General features: G+C 36.9%; 1 protein-coding gene across 2 annotated transcripts in view; it reads left to right on the top strand.

The window, feature by feature from the left end:
• Positions 1-21,732, top strand: part of TENT2 (terminal nucleotidyltransferase 2) — a 40,549-nt gene that overhangs the window by 16,216 nt on the left and 2,601 nt on the right. For both annotated transcript variants that reach the window (XM_027882513.1, XM_027882504.1), the window contains exons 10-13: positions 1,446-1,574; positions 3,715-3,758; positions 9,644-9,780; positions 16,900-16,991. In XM_027882513.1, coding sequence (XP_027738314.1) covers positions 1,446-1,574; positions 3,715-3,758; positions 9,644-9,780; positions 16,900-16,991 — 402 coding nt within the window. The remainder of the gene's footprint in view (positions 1-1,445; positions 1,575-3,714; positions 3,759-9,643; positions 9,781-16,899; positions 16,992-21,732) is intronic.

Here is a 21,732-nt window from a genome sequence, read left to right as displayed (position 1 = left end):
CAGTGGTTTGCCAAAGGAGATGTGTCTGCGATCAAGTCAGCAATTGTTGCTAGGTATTTTTCAATTGGTGGAAGCTAGACTTTTTAGCTTTGAGCAAATGACATTACTGAGCATTGTCTTGAGGAGGTACCTAGTACAGAGTATCAGAGAAAGTTTACTGGCCATATTGCACACTTACTTAGTTATATACTAATTACAGACATTAGCAGACAGAAAACCATATCTCAGAATGAGGTCAGCTGAAAAGAAATCTCTTATACTGTGACACACACACTAAAGAATCATGTTTGGAATTGGAGCTTATTTGCATTTTTCTCTCATGGAAAAATCCTCTTCCTGTTAATGCATGTTCATAAGGTGTTTGTAAAGTAATTCTTTGCATCTCACAGTAGTGTGCTAATAGTTACATTTTTTTATTTCAATCACGAATGAACAATGTTGGGAATAAGGTCACTGGTGCTAAGGAGTTTTGCTGTTTCCAAGAGGTCTTCCAGACCTAGGATGTTGATTCTGAAAAGAAGAGTAGCACTTACATGGGCCTAGGTGCTGAACTGACTGGTGTGGCTTTAGGATGTCTTTTGTCCTCAAGTCCTGATGTACATAGTACAAAACCTTGCATAATGATGTCAGATTATAAAAGATACTCCAGAACATGTAAGTATTCAAGGCCATTGTAAGGCACTTGACTGAGTTGATGATATGCTTCCATGTATCTGCAAATAATAAATTAAGTAGGCTGCTGGATCCCTAGAACTTTGTGGTGAGTGATACGTCCCTACAACAGATATACTACCTTAATTAGAAGATATCAAATTCCCCACAAATTCAGAAGATCATACCTGGAATATTTACTGTATTTATGTCATTCCCCATGAAATACATATGTCTTGATTTAAAGAGATATTTTATCTAACATCTTATCTACATGAAAAGCTACCGAGGACAAGGCAAAATTAAAATTTATATTTGTATTCATGGGTTACTGCCTTCATGGATCCTGAGGTAAACTTAAGAATGAAATCTGTGTCTTCCAACAAGAATTCTTTTCCCTGCCTTCAATAAAAAATAACTTGGGGTCTGTCCTGACAGCAAGTTAATTCAGGGAAAATTAGTACAAGGAACTGGAGACAGCTTTGAAGTCAAATCTGACACTACTGTATTGACTGATGTATCCAGTTTTGTCTTGCGTGCAGATTTCCTGACATGCCCATTTATCATGTTTCTGTGGATCTTATTACTCAAAAGATTGTTTTTAAATGCAACTATTTGGTTCTGATTTTTATAGGATGGTTAGCAGTTGTAGAATAACTAAGTAAATTCTATAAAATGCTTGCAAAGGTAACCTTAGTATATAAGAAATATGTTGATCAAGTAGGAACAAATGTTGATTAATTGCTGTGTAGTTAAATGTACTTTTTTTTGAGATGTAGTTATTTTACTTGCAGTTGAGAATCGAGTTCGTCCATTAGTACTGGTTATTAAGAAGTGGGCAAGTTTTCATGAGATAAATGATGCCAGTCGTGGTACTTTAAGCAGCTACAGTCTTGTGCTGATGGTTTTGCATTATTTACAGAGTAAGTATTTTTTTTCATGTCGGAACTCCCTCTTTTAAGTTCATATTTTTGTAGTTTTCCTGTTTAATAAAATCAAATAGTAATCATCTTCCACACAGAAAGATTTGAAAGTAAAGTGCATTTACTCTATTTCCTTAGTACTGCATTTGTCTTTAACAAGTGGACCTCTTCTCTGGAAACATGGTTACCAGCTTTAAAAGGTTTAAAAAAAATTAAATAAATGTAGCTGCAGAACACTATGTAACTATAAAATAAACTCAAGCAGTCGTTAACAAAAATGCATGAGGACAATAGCTATAATCATGCGTGGAGGCTGGCATAACTCTTCTAGAGAAGGAGAAAAAAGGCTCAGATAATCCTTTTCATGCAAAACTGTGATCAGTCAGCTGTCTGGGGAGGATCAGAAGTCTACGAAGAGGAGCCTTTTACCTGTGCTTCATCAGCCTTTTCTGCAAAAAACCCCTGCCTGAGATGTGGGTCTGTACATGTATCTAGCACCATCTGTTTAGGTTCTGGTGTTTTACTCATGGAGATTTTAAAGGGTCTTTTTTTCCTGCTACATGCATGCAATTCTCTTGAAAGCAGCCTGTATCCTCGAACTTCTAATAGTGTTTTTGTTCATGTTACTGGAGAGGGAACAAACCAAAGGCTTTCATTTGCAATAAATGGTGACCCTGTCTTCACTAGGCAAATTTCTGTCCCGTATTACTTAATTAATTTCCATATTCTTATACTCCTGTGGATGTCCTCATACACAAGTTTAGTGTGGCTTCAGTTTATTTTATAGATACCTCAGTATCTTGTACATGAACTTTCTGCCAGGTAACAGGTCTAACTAACTTATACAGTAAGAAAAGGGAACTCATATGTTAGTGATAAGTGGTAACTTTTCCCCTAAAGTCTGTCCTCTTAGTAAAGCATGCAGGCCCAGATACAATATCCTGATTGCTTGTATTGGTTAGATTTTGTTGTGTTTTGTTTTAGTGGAGCAGAGAACTGGAAATTATCCAAGATATTGCAGAACTATGAGCTCTTGCATATTTCTAAAAACCTGCAAATAAAATAAAAATATAATTAAAGAAGCTGTGATCATTGTCTTAGCAGACCTGGTAGGTAGTATATTATACTCTGAAGATACTCCAAGCATATTCTAAGAATTCTGCTGTTCTGATTCTTAGTCCCTGTAACATCTCATCACCTGTGAGACCCTGTTGAAGTGTGAACTAAGTCCCAAGTCCTGTGTACTGAATTTAATTATTATTCTCCCTAATGAATGATATAGACCAGTTGTTTTAAAAAAACATGCTAAAGAGATCATGTTAAAGCTTTAGTCTGAGGAGTGCTCTAGCAATTTGGTAGCTGCTCTAAGGCGTGAGTGGCGTGTCAGTGCTTTGGATTTTTGTCTGTCATCTAACCTGGGTGATAAGTTTTCTCTTTATTTTTTATGTTGTACAAGAGATGCTCTCCCAATCCATGATTTTCGTGAAAATGACAAACGTTTAATTCATTTTAGGTTTGTATTGTTAATGACTGCATGATCATTATAACGTTTGCCATTTAGTAGGCCATCTAACAATATTAGACTGTATTTATGTATTTTGTGGAGATTTTGCTAGCAATGCCTAGTAAGTGTGTTGGACATTTTTCCTTTAGGTGACTTTTTGGATGTTCAGTATGTATTATTTTGCAGCTGAAAAACGCATACTTTTGCAGTATCTGTAGACTTATGCTGTGATGGAATCGTATTAAAAGTAGGAGGGGAAAAAAAGGGTGACTCTAATTTTTTTCTTTAGGAATCTAGGTGATTTTCTTATAGCCATGAATTAATATAAATTAATATAAATTTGAGAAATGAATTTGTACCCAGCTACTGTAGAATTTTTGATGCCTTCTACATATAGTAATATCTTAATAACAGCCTCCTTTAGCTGAATAAACTTCTTATAGTATTATATAGTGGGAAATACACTAATAGAAATGTCTGCTGAATAACTTCTATTTTAAAAAATGCCTGAAAGTGAAGTTCTTGATAGATGTTTTTAAGACAAAATTTCAACCTAACCCTGTGGTGTAGTTGATATGATAATGCTTCCTATGAATTACATGAATCACAGCAACTTTAAACTTTTCTTTTTTATAGCCCTACCTGAACCCATCCTTCCATCCCTCCAGAAAAATTACCCAGTAAGTGTTTCTTATGGTTTTACTAATATGTGTATGATCCTGCTTATCTGAATGTATCAATTCTTAACTATTTCTAATGGATTAAGTTGAGCACAGTCTGTAAATCTGGTCATTGATCTGTTAAACATAAGTGTGAAAGAGGTTATTTGCTGCCTTTGACAATTTCTGTAGGGAAAATTCTGTTATGTATGAGAATATGTATGAATAAACTGTATGAATATCATATACAGTTAGAAACAAGTGCTAATGAAAACTGCTGGCCTAATTCCCTTTATGCTGGCCAGAAAATATCCCTATGTCAGTTGTAACTTTCTGATTCCTATTTTTAATATGTTAAGTAGTGTTTTTTCAGCCAACTGTGGTGTTTCAGAATTCCATACCCTCCCACAGCTGTTGAGTTGCCTGATATTTTTATGTGCAGAGTGAGTGATAAACGTCTACTATGTAAACTTTTGTGACATCACAAAATTTGACTTCAAGAAAACACCTTTTTGGGACTTCACTATTGTATCCAGTTCACTTCCAGTGAACTCTGTGAATTAGCATGCTTTGATCCCTCCAGAATTAGGACTGCTATTAATGAGATTTAGTCTAAGGAAGATGATCTAGAACTAAGATCTACCCTCCTAAATATTTCTCAGCTCTACTGATGAATAGTTCTATGCTATAACTTATTTACAGAAATTCCTCGGTTCCTTCCTCCTTACTTTTCCTCTCATGTGTCACTTTTTAATTTTGTTTTTTTAATTCATAGTTCACATAGTTTGGTGTCCCTGTCCCTGTACGTTTCTGTAATCTTTGCTGACAGTTGTGCTGAGGTAGTGTCAGAAAGCCATTCTATCTTTTGCATATATTTCCTATAATGCTGAAATGGGAATATTTACTGATGCTGTACATCAGGGAGAAAATACTGTGGTGTCAGCCATTTTGGGTAATTAGGGTAATCAAGATGCAGAAGATAGCATTGAGTGATAATACCCTGCAGTTTTATTTCTGTATTGTGAATCTACTTAGGCATACCTGTGCTACATTTTGTGGTCTTTATCTTTTCCTCTGTTTTTTTTATGGCACTATATACCTTCTAATTTCTTCACTGGGAGGGCTGAAAAGCATTTGAAGTTGTCTTTCATTTCTTGTACACTGAGCTTTATCTAGTAGGGTTTGAGTTGCTAAATTTGTTAATTATGTTTTCCTAAAGATCATATGCTGTAGTGTTCTAAGTTTTGTGTAGCATGTTATTTAAATAAAACTGTTAAGAATTTGTAAATTTTTATTCCTCTATAATTACAATGCAAAATTATTGTTTACATTTACAAATTAAATTTATATTTGTAGTGTTTGAACTGTGTAAAGGCCTTCAGAGTACTATGCAAACATTAACGCCTTATTAAAGCAAAAGTGTACAGTACCAAAACCTGAAAAATCTGAAAAATTTGTACTAAATTCAAGGTTTTATCTTGTGTTATGTCAAAATGGTAAATCACCTGCAGGTACCTGTGTTTTGAGAACACAACTGGAAGAATTGAATTTTTACCCAGTTCTGATGTCGATTTTTTTTGTTTTGTTTTGTTTTTTTTGTTTTTGTCAGTTATCTTACCTTTGGAGAATGGACTAAGTATTTTAGGATTGCTAACAGAATTAAAAGAATATTTTATACTTGTTTACTATAAACCCAGATTTGCAAATGTATTTTTGGTCTACTGTTTCCATTAGGAATATAATTATAGTTAAGTGTTTAAAAATTGAAAGTTAAAATTTCTGAATACTGATATTTCAAAGAAATTTAATATGAAAAATACAGCAACACAAATTTGGTCTTGTACCTTGCAGTAATAATTTCAAAGCATAGGCAAATGTCAGTATCGAAAGAAACTGTATGTTTTTCTTGTGGTTGTAGCTGGTCAAAGCTCTGTCTCCATGCTAATGCTACACATAAATGCTACATCTCCCCTATATACTTCTGCCTACAGATTTTCAAAATTGAATCTACAGCCTGAAAATACTTTTGTGCTCTGTTTTAAATTGTTGGTACCACATGAGAGAGACATGCTTTCATTGAGGAGGAGACAAAAGGCAAATTCTGTATCTTATTATGTCCCTACTGCAGATGTGAAGAGGTGAGAAGTCCTGGAAGGCTATCAGGTTTGCCCACTGGTACATGCTGTTGCCGTGGGTGAGTCTCCAGCTGGCACCAAGCTGACATGTTTTGCAACCTCTAGTTTAAAGTGGGTATTGGACCACATCAGATGTAGGGTTGTATTCTGGGGCTTCCTGCCCCCACTGTCCAGATAAGGTAGATGACAGTAGCCCACAAAATGTGCTGATCACTTCTGAAGTCTATGTAGAACTTGCCTCCAAGTCAGGACTTTATAGATGAGCTCTAGAGAGCCTGTAATGGCTCAGGCCATTGCAGCTGGTGCTCATTGCTGCCACTGGCAGTCTGAAGGAAACCTGTGCCTGAGCTTCCAGTGTTCAAGCAGCCTCAAGTGTATTACCTTAAGTCAAGAAGGTAGTGGGTCTCCATGAGTGCTCTGCATAGTGAATTTTGTGGACTTTGCACAAGTACATTTTTGTATCTGCTGCCTCATCTTCATGTCATGTCTTAAAACGGTGGAGCAGAAGGTGGGATGGTGCTCAATGCAGAAGTCAGTCCTTGGACAGACACAATTTGCTTGACATGTTGAGTTGCACTTTTAAAAAGTAAAAACATGAGCTAAATATTAATTTGTAAGACTGGTGAAGGGTATTTTATGTGTGTGAATATAAAAAATGGCAAGATGCTATGCTGATGCTACAACGGTAAACTTTTTTGAACAAAGAATCTTGTACATTCAGAGTTAAACTTGCTATGCATTAAGATACTCAAATATAGGGTTTTTTTTGATGTATGCTTGTCTTCCTTTCCAGTGTGTAAGGTGGAATGAGTGTACTTGTAAATATGTAGCTTAAACATGAAACATGTTGCTGAATACTGGTGTTTCTTGAGAAATGAGCCAACCAAGGGAAAGATTAGAGATCTAGCAAAACAAGGAAAAGGACTTTGGATTCCCTTTTTCTAAAGTACCTTGAGATAATGGATAGCTCATTTATAGTTACTCCATCAGATCCTGAAATTCCTTTCCAACTCTTAAGGTGGCTTGAGGCAAAGACAGTTGAATTTGTCTAAATTAGGGAGTAATTTTAATAAAAGTTGGATCTTTTGCCTTTTAGTGCAAGTTAAGAAGGGAAAACTTACAGGGATTACCTACTTGAAAGTAAGCTAATTTGAATGATGCTTTGTAAATCTGTTTTTTTAACCAACATCCTTTATGTGCAGAATCTGCCTTGTTATGTTTATCTAGTTATTCCCTGAATCCCTCTAACAGGAATGAACATACTGTTATCCCTGTTTTACTCCAAGTAAATGGAGGGGAGTTGAGGCGGTTTTTCATGGGTTGTCTGTGGCAAGGCAGAAAAATGGGTCTTTGTATCCTGTGGCTGGTCTGACTTCTTGTTCACTGGACACTGAGTTATTGCTTTGTTAAGAAATTATATTAAACAAATTACATTGTGGGTTATTGATATATTGAGTGTTGGTGTATCTTGACAGAAGTTTTCATTACATCTTCCATATACTGACTTTTAAGTAATAACTAATTTGGTTTTACATGTAAAACTTTCTAATGTGGTAATAGCTACTTCTTCCATTAAAAAAATTCTGTATTTCAGAAAGATGAAATACTGTTTTTTGCCTTTATATGTGGTGATCAGCAACTGACAGTGCTTAAAAAATAATTTTACTAACAGTATCACAAGGATGTGATTAATACTTTGCTTTAGTTAGTGTTAAAAGATCTTGTTTTCTTCCAGAAAAGTACTTTCAGTCATACCTTCTCTTTTGCAATACTTAATTGCTTTTTTAAGAAAAATTTTCATAGAGATATTACCACTAAACCAAGTGGAAATGGGAATTATTTATAGCATTAGGTGGTTGGGTTTTTTAATGATTAGCTGCTATATACTGTAACCTGCGTTTTTACAAGGGTACTTATATAGTATAATGCACATGTGTTTTTTTGAAGGCAAATGCCTTTTTGAGTGTGGAAAACTTTGATTTGTCTGAAATCTTATTGCCAACTTTTTAGCTGCTCAGGATGCCAGCCTCACTGTGCTGGCAGAATTTTCCTGCAATTTAGAAGTTCTCAGGCATTTAAATATTCAAATCTCTAAAAAATTAATCTTGTTCTCATTTTCAAAGATGTCTGCTGCCTCCAAACATTTACTTACAGGTTTTAGTAGACATCTGTTGTAGTTGTTTCATTGCATTTCTGTTTTATATTGTTTGGAGATCAGCATCCCTTGTTCTTCCTTTCACCTCCTCCCTCGTATGTTCTTTTTGAGTTGGTATACTGCCAATTCTGAATTCAACTGTTGTGACTCTTCTTACAGCTTTCTGTAGGAAGGGGCAAGGAGTAATTTTCACTCTACTGCCTTTCTGATTAACTTTAGGGTTAAAACTGTTTACACTGTATGGCATAGGAATGGCTGTTCCCTTTGTACATCTTTGTGCGCTGCTTATCTGCCTTGTATGTCTTTCTGTCTCCATTGTTTTGGTGTCTTATGATGAATTATAAGCTGTTAAATTCTGAGCTCTGCTAACTATGTAAAGTTATATCATGTGAGATCATCACTTGAAATTTTTTCATTACTAGAAGATACTGCACGAGGTTCCAGCAAGTTTTGCTAGAATTGGCAGAAGAGGACAGAAGTCCTAGACTTTTCAGTCCTACTGGTTTTGATCACTAACTGTGCTTTTCTCAGAGGAAAAGCTGCCAGCTGTGGACATGGAAATAGCATTACAGTGTGTAGTGCTTCTAGTGCTGTTCTAGTACTATAAAGTTTGAGTCATGCCTGATACTACTGTTTAAAATAACGAATGAAAGGGAGGAGAGGGGAGGTATAGTAATGAGTGAATAGGTCTCTAAATTTACATCAATGTGTTCCTTTATTTGAATGTAAAGCTTTCTCTTTTGTATCTTGGGTTAATTTTCAGTGAAATACACAACATTGTTGTAAAGTGGTGTTAAAACCTGATATTACTAGGTTATAAAAATTGTTTCTCTAATAAGGGAAGATGTGTTTTCCTCCATATACTCCAGTTTATCATGAGAACTTAAAGGATGCAGTGGACACTGAAACAGTAGAGCAGATCTAAAACCATCCTAATTTAGCCTTGTATAGATTTATTTTTAAGCTGGCAATAGTGATTTCTTTTCACAGCAAATCTGACCTTTTCTTACCCCCATCACGGCCACGCCCTTCCCTCTGAAAAAAAATCATACTTCAGCTAAAATGCTGCATTCTGTGTATTCAGGTGTTTTGTATAACTTCACTGTTGGGGTTTTTTTTATTCCTTCAGATAGCTTGGCTAGAGGACTGCAGTCTTTGAACTTAGTATGTGGGAGGATGCAGATTCATTTTATTGCCAGTGGGATTCATATAATTTGAACTCTATGCTGTGGGAGAAAAGTCAGGCCTTCCTTTGGGATTGTTTCTGTACCACAGGTATTCGAAATTGGTAATGGGTGCATTAGTTTTACCTTATCTCAGTTCAGCTGCAGCCAGCTCAGTGTAGTTCAAAGATCCTCCCATGTTAAAGTTCTTAAGTAAACAGAAGTCAAGGGGTGGTCACACACTCCTGTGCAAGATGATTCTACCTGAGTTCGGAGAGAGTAACTAGTATTCAAGAGAGAAGCAGAAGAGAAATACTTGTTGTCTTGCAAATGTCCTTGAACTTCTAATAAGCAAATGGTAGGCAGCTTTCTTACTGGGAAAAATAAATGCATCTTTTTTAAGGCTTTCTGTGTGTGTGTATATATATACATTCTGATTTTTTTTTTTGACAGGAATGTTTTGATCCTACTATGCAGTTGCATCTTGTTCATCAAGCTCCATGTACCATCCCTCCTTACATCTCAAAAAATGGATCAAGCCTTGGAGATTTGCTAATAGGCTTCTTCAAATATTATGCCACAGAATTTGAGTAAGTAATAAGCTCGTCTTTGTGGTTTGGAACACGCAAAACTTTGATTCCTTCGATTCAATATAGCAATGCTTTCTAATGCTTGAAGAGAAAGAATTGCTGTAATGAAGGAATGGTAATTGACAGAGAGGAGAGGGGTGAAAAGGCTAAATGACAACAGGAATGCTGATAAAGTATCTGACATCTTCTACTTAGCCAGGCATTCTGTCCTGTAAAATAGCTGCTGAACGCTAGAGAGCTTTGTCCTTTACAAATTGCTAGGGTTTGTTATACTATAATATATTGTTTCTCCTGAGTACCTGTCTTTTCAGCTGGCAAGGTGATGTTTGGTAATGAGGTAAATGAGAAGACACTGCTGAAGGGTTACTTCAGGTTCCTGATTTATGTTGAGCACTAGATGAATCCTCTACTACTTATCTGAACAACAAGCTGTTAATCTTCTCATATATGAAAGTAAATATATTTTCCAATAAGGAAGAATTTTCTGGTTTGCCTGGGCAACGTAGTAGAGATGATCTTGTCTAAATGCAGGAAAAATGCCTAATTTGACTTTTCTGGTTTGAGTGCTTGTAAACATAGTCAGGACCAGATTTCTACCTTGTTGGTGATTGGTCCAGAAAGACTTTGTTTTTGTCTGCTGTTAGACAGATATATGTTAAGATATATGAGGACTTCTGCAATATCAGTACTTGAAGTGATGGTAATCCCTAAATATAATTTCTTTGTGATTTTCATAAATCAGGAAAAAATGTTACCTAAATTTAATCACACAAGTTAAATTCTGGTTAAAACAAGCCTTGAAAAAGTAACATTGAAGATAGGATAGTTGCTGATGTTAAAGGAAGAAAATGTTTTTAAAAAACAACTGAAAAAACGATGATGTGGCTGTTTTTTCCAGCGTCCAGTATCTATTAAGTATTTAAACATTTCATTCATGATATTCTGTTCAAACAAACAAACAAACAAAAAACCCACCAAAAAAACTCTGTAAAAAATAGCCATTAGAATTTCTGTGTTGAAAATGCTACATAACTGAGAAATCATTTGAGGAAATGATACACCTAATGCAGCAGCCTATTTTTTTTTAACTCTTTCTGCTACAGAAATAAAACTTAGTCAGGTGTACTGTTTAATTGACCATCTGTGTATCCCTAACAACTATAAATCATGTTTGAAAGGAATAGGGTTCGTGTCTTGAAGGTAGTAAATTTCCGTATAGTTTCTTAAAACATGGTAATTGCCTGGAGAAGACGAGTTAGTGCCCATATGGAGCAACATGATCATGTCTTTAAAGTTTTTTTTGTGTGAGAGAGCAGGCCATTGAGAACCAAAGAACAGTGTCTCTCTAGGCACAAATGTGTTATCTTTGCTTTGAAGTTGCTGATGGAAACAACAGTACTAGTCAGAATGAGGAGAGTTAAATAGGTAGAATCACAGAATATGCTGAGTTTCCTCATATCTAAACTAAACCTCTACTGACTCAGCTTCGTGCCATTACCTCAAGTCCTGTCAGTGGTTGTGAGAGGCAGGAGATCAGTACCTGCCCATCTGCTGCCCCCTGTGAGGATGCTGAAGACCCTGATGGGTCTCCCTTAAGTCTTCTCCAGACTGAACAGACCAAGTGACCAGAGCCACTCTTCATAGGACTTCCCCTCCAGACCCTTCACCATCCTCATGGCCCTCTTTTGGACACTCTCTGATGGCTTAGTATCTTTCCTATATTGTGGTGCCCAAAACTGCACACAATATTCAAGGTGAGGCCACCCCAGTGCAGAGCAGAGCAGGACAACCTCTCCCTCGACCGGCTGGCAATGCTTTACCTGATGCCCCCCAGGACACGGTTGGCCCCCCTGGCTGCCAGGGCACTGCTGACTCATTCAGCTTGTAAATACACACAACACAGTGCTCTCTTAGTTCTGCCTTTCATGGAAGAACTCGTATCTTACTCTAGAATGTGTTGAGTATTTTCATTGGTGTAGTTAGTAATTTCTAAAGGGTTTGCTTTCCCCGTGAAACATTTATTAATGTTTTTATGCACTGAAATGTTGAGATATATATCAGATACTGCAACTGTTAAACTGGGCTATATTTCAATGACCTAGCCAGTGAACTTTCACTATTGGACTGTAATGTGCTTGATGAAAAGATTAATAAAGAGACTGCTATTTCAATTTTCATAAAAGTGGTTGTTGTAGGTTTCTGTCTTTTTTAGGAGTAAAATGCACTATCAGGTTTGATACACAGGAACTGTTTTGCTTAATGAATAGGATGCAATCGAGAATGATCAGATCACGTGAGAAGATCCTAATTTTGAACAGAATGAGTCATTGAAGCGACCTGCCTAGAATACTTAACAACTCATTTATTTTAAATGTATTGGTCAGGAGTGTAGGAGAAGATGGGGATGTATTGTTTTAAACTTGTCCTTCATTCTAGCAAAGGCCATCAGATATTTCATTTAAAATCTGTGGTTTATTTTACTTTAGGTAGTGCATAATATTTAAAGGCAGGATGGGCCCAAAGAGTATGGCAAAGGAAGAAACAAAGGCACCTTGCATGGTGTGCAGCCATGAATAAGTTCATCTCCTTGTGCTGTCTTTTTTTCCCTTATCCTTTTCACCTGTTTGATTTATTTAGACTGAAAGATGTTTCAGAAAACTGCTTATTGCCATATATTTATACCATGCCCTTTCCACAGTTCTCCTTTGGGGCTTTCAATGTGTCCATAAGAAGTAACTTTTACACTCCTTCATCCCTATCCCTGAAGAAATTTGATTTGGAAATTGATACATACATTGGACTAACACACTACATATGGCAGAGCTTGTTTTGCCTTTGTGGTTGTATAATTATCTTGCCATAAGAGCTCAAGTCTGCATAATGTTTCTTATGATGAAACTGGATAAAAGCATGCTTATGACTCCATTTTAAGTATTTAAAATTGTCAAAGGTCTGCTGATTATGCAGTGAATGTGATGAGTGAAAAATGCATTTAGATGTTGTCCAAAGAAAGTATTTGTAAACTAGTCCATGTTTACCAGTCCCTTCAAAGCAGGTGTCTGATTTCATTTCTGAAGCTATGAGTGAAGGCAGCAGGTTTTCACTTGGCTGTCTCTTTCCAAAGTGAGACCTTGAAGCAAGGCCTTGTTTCCCTGAATATGCTGCCAGGGAACCTAGAGATTGTCCTTTATGAGTACTTCTCTTAAATTTATTGTTGCAAGTTATGTAGCAGTTGTTTAAGATCATTCATTAAGTTGTATTTGATGTGAAAAAAGATTGATTACATTTTAATGACAAAATATAAAATTACAGTGAGCAGGTGCTGGCAATGCTTTTCACAGTGGAATTGGTCAAGTAATAAAGGGATCATTTTTAATATCATTGAATTATATATGCTTGCAATTTGTGTGTTTATACAAGTGGCTTTGATTTGTAAGTTTGCTCTGGAAAAGATAAGCTTTCTATTTTATTTTATTTGTATTATACACACACCTGGAATTGCCTAATCTTTCTTTCAAATACTTGTCTTCCTGGTGAAGATCCTGTATCTAATGAAGGCAGTGACAACAGAAATAACTGATAATTGAAATAGCTGTTTAAAGAGCCATTGTTAAGTTATGGATTGGAAAACTGTATGTGGAGAATGTTTGCTTTGTGTTGGTATCAGTGAAGTTCTTGTATGCAAGCCGTAATGGTTAAAACTGATACACAAATAATTTGCTGTTGGTAATTAACTTCTAATTCAGTATGATTTTGGTACCAAGACAGGTTTAGTGAGACTATCAGATAAAACAGTTATTTTCAAGTTTAAATAGTTAGAAATGTCACTTTTTTGTTGTGTTTTTGCTTAACCAGTGTTTCATAAATGGATTTATTTTTTCTGAGGAATTGAGTATAACCTAGAAAAAAGAGAATTCAAGAGAAGAATTACTGTTTCAAGTGAAACAGTACTGCCTGCTTAAACTAAATGCAGATCAAATACTTTGGTTCATGACTTTTTTTTTTAGCTTTTAGAAAAAGCAGATGAGTTGAACAGTCATCTTCTGCTCACAACCAGTGTCCTCAGGCTCCTGTTAAAACTTGAGGTGTTTTTGGTTTTTAATTTATTTGTTTATTAATGTTGTTGTTTCTTTTTGTTTGGATGGTTTTTGTTTGGTTTTGGCTTTGTTTTTGTTTTGTTTGGTTTGGGGGGTTTTGTTTGTTTGGTTTTTGGTTTTGTTTGGATTTTGTTTGTTTTCCTTTTTTATATATGTTCATGTTTTTCTTTTTTGAACAGTTCATATGAATTAAGTCTCTGTTGATGGTCATTTATTAAAAGACATGATAGGAAAGTATTTGATCCTTCACAATATCTGTAATTCTTGCAGAAGTAGCCTACTATGTGAATTAAGGAGAGGAAGGGTGATGGGTTAGAATAAAAGGTTTAGTTTGCATTGAGTGCTAGGAATCATCATCATCTATACTAATTTTCTAAAGAATGTATCAGGAGAAGTCTAAATATATGCACTGAGGTATCCTAAACCTACTTCATGTGCTACATCCTGCGCTTTTTGGAAATAAGCCCTATTCATATTTTTAAATAAAAGAATAATGCACATTTTCTGTGTATGTACAGTTATTCAAACAACTGACTTTCATAAGTGGTTTTAATTATGAGCTGTATCCAAGACAATTTGTGGAATTACAGTCATAGATTTTTAGCTGTCTTAGCAGCAGTGACTTAATGGAGTTACAGCAGCTGGTCTGTGGCCTAGGGAACAAGGATTTCTTCCAAATGATGAAACTGATGAATTATAGATGATATTTTAATTTCCATTTGATATTTACAGATTTACTACAACTAGTTGATGTACCCAGCCCAGCTCCTCTGTCTTTGCATTATGTCAAATGATTCAGTCAGGAGATCACGTCAGGTGTACATAACACCAGTACAATTGGCAGCTCATTAACCACCTACTTCTTAGGCCAATTTAGTCAGGATATATGGTGATACATTGTTGGTGATCCAGGCATTTTGTTGATAGAGTAGTTCCCTGCTTTACAGAATCTTCAAGGTTGGAAGAGACCTTCAAGATCAGTCCAACTACCAACCTGGCATCACCATAAACACTCTTAAACTGTACTTCCAAGTGCCTCATCGAGATACCTCTTGAATACTTCCAGAGACAGTGACTCCACCGCTTCCCTGGACAACACATTCCAATGTCTGACCACTCTTTCAGTGAAATTTATTTTTTCTAATACCTAATTTAATGCCTCCCTCCCCTGCTTCCCATGCTGTTTAAGGCCATTTCCTCTTTTCCTTGAGACGTGGCAGGAGAGACCAACTCCCAGCCAACTGCAACCTTCTTCCAGGTAGTTGTGGACAGCAATGAGGTCCCCCAAGCCTTCTTTTCTCCAGAATAAAAAAAAACCCCAAACATTTCCATCAGCTGCTTTTTACAGAATGTGTTGTCTAAACCCTTCACCAGCTCCATTGCCCTTGTTTGCACACACCTCAGCACCTCAATGTCTTTCTTGTAATGAGGAGCTCAAAACTGATCACAGAACTTAAGCTGCAACCTCGCTAGTGCTGAGTACAGAGGGACAATCACTGCCCTGGTTCTTCTGGTCACACTATTTCTGATACAAGCCACGATGCCATTGACTTTCTTAGCCACCTGGGCACACTGCTGGCTGTGTTCAGCCGCTGTCAACCAGCACTCCCAGGTCCTTTTTAATCTGGGCAGCTTTCCAGTCACTCCTCCCAGTCTGTGGTGCTGCCTGGGGTTATTGTGACCTAAGGGCACTTTGCTTTATACTGTATGCCTTGGCCCATTGTTGGTCTATCCAGCTTGTCCAGATCCCTCTGCAGAGCCTTCTTACCCTTCAGCAAATCAACATTCCTTCCCAACTTGGTGTTGCCTGTGAACTGTGTAAAGGTACACTCGATCCCCTCATCCAGATCATGCCCCAGTACTGAGTCCTGGGGAACACCACCTTGTGACTGGCTGCCAGCTGGAGGTAACCCCTCTCTGAGCCCATCCATCCAGCTTTTTTTTTAACCATCCTTTTTAACCCAGTGAACAGTGCACCTATCCAAGCCATGAGCAGCTGGTTTCTCCGGAACGCTGTGGGAAACAATGTGAAAGGCTTTACTAAAGTCTAGATAGACAGCTACCACAGCCCTTCCCTCCTCCGCTAAGTAGGTCACCCTGTCATAGCAAGAGATCTGGTTGGTTGAGCAGGAACTGCCTTTCACAAACCCAATCCCCTAGTTGCCCTGCATGTGCCTCATGATGGCACTGGGCATGAGCTGCTCTGTTTAGTTAAGAGCAGCTGAAAACTGGCTGGGTCGATAAGAACATGAAACTGAAACTGGTTGTTTTGGCTTCCATTAGGTTTGGCATGTTGTTGTGCCAAGCATCATAAAGATGTTGGCACATGATAAATATTGCCCTGTAGGTTGCCTGCTGTTCCTGTTTCAGTATGATAATTTCCTATTGTTTTGTTACCATAAAGTTATGCACAGGTAATGGTAGGGAATTGTTGCACTTGTAGATCTAAAATTCAGCATAGACAAAGTGTTGGTGCTTTTTAATGATAGGTTCCTTGCACCAGGAATGCTAGCCTGTAAGCAAGCTGTCTCTTGATACTTTTATACAAGTATCTTGATACTTTTGAGTATATTTTTATGGAATGCAGTATGTGACTTCATCTGCACTTACTCCTTGCCTTTCTTTTCTCCCCATAGCAAATTCTAAAAGTTTTGAGTTTATAATTTCTTTTGAACTTAGAAATAAATGTAGATGTCAATATTCAGTTTGACATTGTTGGTTGAAAAAGTTATTCTGTTCTGAATATATGTTACTCATGAATACCCATGATGCTCTATTTTGGAGACGCTTTTGTAATTAAACTTCTGTTTGTGGAAAAATTTTCTTGTTTCCTACACGGTTTCATATTCTTATATACTGAATTGTGAAGATTAGACTGTTAAAGTAAATTTTTCAATATTATAAAGTACAGCATTAACCAGGATTGTGACATAGCAGTTTAGCAATTTTTTAAAATGTAAACTGATACTGTCAATTTGGAATTAAGTTAAAAATGTTTGCAAATTGTTTTCTTTTTTTCTAGTTGGAGCCATCAAATGATTTCAGTTCGTGAAGCCAAAGCTATTCCAAGACCTGATGGTATTGAATGGAGAAACAAATTTATTTGTGTAGAAGGTAAAATGTGAAGCTGCGTTATAGTTTTTAACTGTTAGACATTAAATACATAAATCTATCAATTAGACTTTACCCTGGTTGTGTTTTGAGAAATATATTATGTTTGTGCGTTATGTAGAAAATGAAGTTTAACCAATGTAAATAGTTTGGAAACAGTCCTGTCAAAAACATTTGAGAAGGAAGTTTTAAGTTCTGTAGTGTTTAAAAATAGTACTCCTGACCTTTTCTTCAAGAGCACTCATTGCCCTGTTACTTTTGGAACAGGGATTAGGACTTTGATAAGGAACGGCCTTTATGCCAGCCGTGTGTTTTTCTGTTCCACAAAAATAGTCATCCGCTTTGCCAAGTTTGAACTTTTGAAAAAACACACCCAGCACATATTCAGATTACTCTCGAGGAATATTCTTTGTTCTAGAAATGCTCTGGCATTGCAAGTCCTATCAGTGATGTGTATGTTGATCTTGTGGATACTCGTTTTGGCCAGCTTGTGTATGTAGACTTTGTACAGAACAGGAGGGTACAGCCAGGCTACTTGATGGAGTTGCAGGTCTCAGCCAGGTCTCATGGCAGACATGGGCAGCAGCACTGTCCAAGTAACCTGATCCATGTGCTTGTGATGCCTTACAACTGCTGTGGGGAGTGTACATGGAGAAGACGAGTAGTTAAGTGTACATAGGAGATGAAGGTTGCGCTAGGGAAAGAGGAGCTGATAGACCAAGAGAAGGATTGAGATGTTAGGAGAATGAAAAGAAAAGCAGGGAAGGGACTGAGAGGTGCTCTGTAACTGGAAACAGTTACCATATAGGGAGAGGTGGCCTGGGCCCCGGAGGGGCTGTTAATGGAGGCTGTTAAGATCAGGATATCAAGGGCTAAAGTTTGAGGATAAAAGAGGAATAGAAATTAAACAGGAGCCAAATGCTACGGAAGGAGTTGTTAGACACTGGGAAAATTTTGCTGGGGGAGGAGGGGAATAAGGCAGAAGTCCTGTGGCTGGACAGGCATTCCTCAAGATCGCTGAGGGTAGGCATGCACCCATGTGTGTTTGTTTGTAATTTCCTGCATTTGTGCTACTCTCTGCAGAGAATAATTACCTGCTGGTGAAAGGGGTTATTCTGTTGCCTAGAGCTCACCCACTTGGCTGTAATCGTATGAATGTCAGTGTGAATCCCCCATGATGGAATTCCTGTTCTTTGTTTGACTTTTTGGGAAAAACCAACTAACAGTCATTGGAGAAAAACCCCACACTGAAATATGATTGCCCACTCAACTTTGTAGTCTCAGAGTTGACAAATATGAGAATTAGAGTATCTGCACAGCTGAAATAATTCAGGATAGCAGTGATAGTGAGGCATTGCCAAGGCTCTGGTCTGAATGTGGGAGGTGGGAATGCTGGGCAGCTGTGTCTACTGCTGTCCCATGATGTTGATCCACTGTGTTGCAGGGGACTGTGTATTTCAAGCTCTCAAATTTTTTATGCCATTACAAAGTGGTTGAATAGTTAGGTTATCTTTCTGTCAGTTTGGAAAATAGAATATCAGCATACAAAAACACCACTCTAGATTTTGCATTTAACGGTCTTGATTGCATGCAACTTTTCCTTAAGAATGCATTTTCCATTTGAACTATGAAAAAAAAGCAGAATTATCTATAGGTGGCATATCTGATTCCTTCCTGTTACAATGTAGTTCAAGGCTTAGTGAGGTTTATCCTCAGATAGCAAAGTTTTACTTCTAAATCAGAAGGGAAAAATAAAATTTCCTATTTCAACTCAAAGTAAGCTTTATGTTTATAACACCTGTTAAGCTGAACTACTTTCAAAAAGTATGTGTACCTTGAGAAGATTTCAAAAGCTAGCTAAACATATCAACATATTCTGGTTTCCAAATCTTGTCAAATTTTCCAGTTAGTGGACTAAAATTTCAGTAATGGTTATTATGGCATATATTTTTAAGATATCTAAAATATATTTGTTTATAGATTACACAAGTCCATGTCTGCAAGTTTCCATAGTTCTGCATGTAGCACTGTATTTAGACTTGCTCAGGAAAAATTATGGGTTTTTTTAATTGTTATTGACCTTAAGGCTAATTCTCACATGTATTTCTACTGATAGAGAAACCAATACAGTAGAGACACTCTCTGCAGACAGTTTAAAATCTGTCAGACTTTTATCATTATGGGGATACAGAGATACAGAGAACGCTGCTTTTAGATAATATTTTGAACATTCCATCTCAGAAATTCTAAATTGCTAGCAACTATTCTAGTTTCAGTTTAAATCTTGTCTATATCAGGTAATATTATACACTCATATTGAAAAAGATACAGTTTGGAAAAGTTAGAAACGTGACAGTTTTGTGAGATAATTAAATGGATAGTCATTTAGGGAAGTTGAATTGGAAGCCATCAAAGCTGCACCTGATACATGCTTTCAAATCTTTCAGATCTACATGTTAAAAATAATTCAAAAAAGAATTCCTCAGGGCTTGATTGGCAGCAGTTTTGAAGTTGTGTGATTTCCTGTATTTTCATTTGGAAAGGTGATCCACTTTAGCCTTTCCCTCAAGCATCAGTGTTAAAGCTGTGTTACTTTATTCTTTTAATATTCTCATGTCTCTGTGTGAACAGAATAACTTACAGTGAACTCTCTCTGTCTTAATGGTTAGCAAATTTAGTGGTGTAAAGCATAGCTGGTTGCGAAACTATTCTTGCTGTGCTCCAGGGAATGAGTTTGTCTTTTGACAATCAGTAAATATGCAGGAAGAAGAAAGGAAAGTCTGCTTTTTTCCCACTGATGGTTTCAGAAGATTGTACAGTTCTGCTCTTGTTAAAGCAACATCTTGTTTCAATATAAAGTATATAAAGGTCACAGCATTAAAAATGCAGTTACCATCATGTTTAAGACACAAAAGAAATTCTGTACTGCTTCATTTAGTAAGGAACATGGAATTCTTGATGGCACTAGATCACTGTGAGATTGTGTTACTGATATTAGAGGATTATGTACTTTTTTATTTCATTGCGGGTTCTTGTTTGAACCTAAAGGTATGATGCATCCTAAAATAAAATAAATCTGCCTGTGAATGTCCACTGAACACCAGGTAGTTTGAAGAGAAGCCTTTTAGAAAACTGCCAAATATACAACATTTATTGCATGAAAAAAATGCTTTCTGAATTTAAATAGCTAGCAGAAATAAAAACCTAATGCCATGGAACATGTTCCAAATTTGAAATTCCAGTCTCCATAATGGCATAAGCCTTCTGGCATATAGTTAATGCTTTATTTTACTATGTGTCCCTGCCTAAAAAAAAAAGGAATTCATAATCAACTAAACAAAAAAGCTGCCTGATCTAGCAAGTACTTGTGTGGTTCTGTGGCCCTTAAGGTCTGTCATATATTTTGCCAGTGTGAAATATACAATGTTACTTAAGCAGTTTTCTATTAAGACAGAAAAGACTATAAAATAAGTTTTGTAGCACAATGTGATGTGTAGTCTCTGCATCATCATTTTTTTAGTATCTGTTGCTTTAATGTTGGCAACCCTATTAGTAACAAGGAGTACTTTTTTAATCTTGCAATTAAAAAAAAGTTCCAAACTATTACAAAAGGAAAATTACTAGGAAAAAGGGGATAAAAACATCACATAGATTTTTGGCCAGTTAGAAGGTAAAAGCCCCAAATTAACTTATGAACAGATTCTGCAGATTAGGTATGAAGTGATAAAATATATTTTTACAGCAGTTGATATGTCTTATATAAAAAGTCATAGTAAATATTTTGCTATATTCTCAGTATTTCACTGAGAGGCTGTTGAATGAGATGAACCTAAAGTGAATAGTTCCAGAAGGCTCATGTGTAGTAGTTTCGAAGTAATATCCTGATATGAATGTAATATTCTGATATGTTATATTCTGATATGTTAGACTGTTGAGCAGTAACAAGTAATTATTGGTGCATAAATTCAGAACAATCATAGTATGCTTCAACAGATAATAGTAACCTGACTTCATTATGGATTACATATCATTAGAGCATTCATACAGTCATAGAACGGTTTAGGTTTGAAGGTCATCTTTTTCTAACCCCCTACCATGGGCGAGGATATTTTGGTCTAGGCTGGGTTGCTCAGAGCCACATTCAACCAGACCTTGAACACTTCCAGGGGTGGGGTAGCTACACCATCCATGGGCAACCTGTGCCAGTGTCTCATCACCTTCATAGTAAAGAATTTCTTCCCAATATCTAATCTAAGGTTGGCCTTTTTCAGTTTGAAGTCATTCCCACTTGTTCTATCACTACACACCCTGTCCAGTTCTCTTGTTGGTGTTATAAGGCCTCCTTGCAAGGTGTTATAAGGTGTTAACTCTTCTCCAGGTTGAACAGCCCTAACTCCCTGAGCCTTTCCTCATAGGAGAGGTGCTCCAGTCCTCCAGTCATTTTTCTGTCCCTCCTCTGGACCTGCTCCAACACTCCATGTCTTTGGTGTGCTGAGGATCCCAGAGCTGAATGCAGTTCTTCAGCTGGGGTCTCATGAGGGCAGAGCAGAGGGGCAGAATCACAGAATCCCCTCCCTTAACCTGCTGGCCCCACTGCTTTTGATGCAGTTCAGGACACAGCTGGCTTTTGGGGCTGCAAGCGCATGTTGCCAGTTCATGTCCAGCCTCTCAACCACAACAATCCCCAAAGTCCTTCTTAGCAGGGCTGCTCTCGATCACTTCTTCTCCCAGTCTGTACTCATGT

Source organism: Empidonax traillii, unplaced genomic scaffold (genome assembly GCF_003031625.1).
Source record: "Empidonax traillii isolate 1590-97213 ecotype Southwest subspecies unplaced genomic scaffold, ASM303162v1 scaffold8:size5222938, whole genome shotgun sequence".
NCBI lineage: Eukaryota > Metazoa > Chordata > Aves > Passeriformes > Tyrannidae > Empidonax > Empidonax traillii.
The sequence above is the reverse complement of the archived record's forward strand: the minus strand, read 5'-3'. Positions and strand labels throughout refer to the sequence as shown.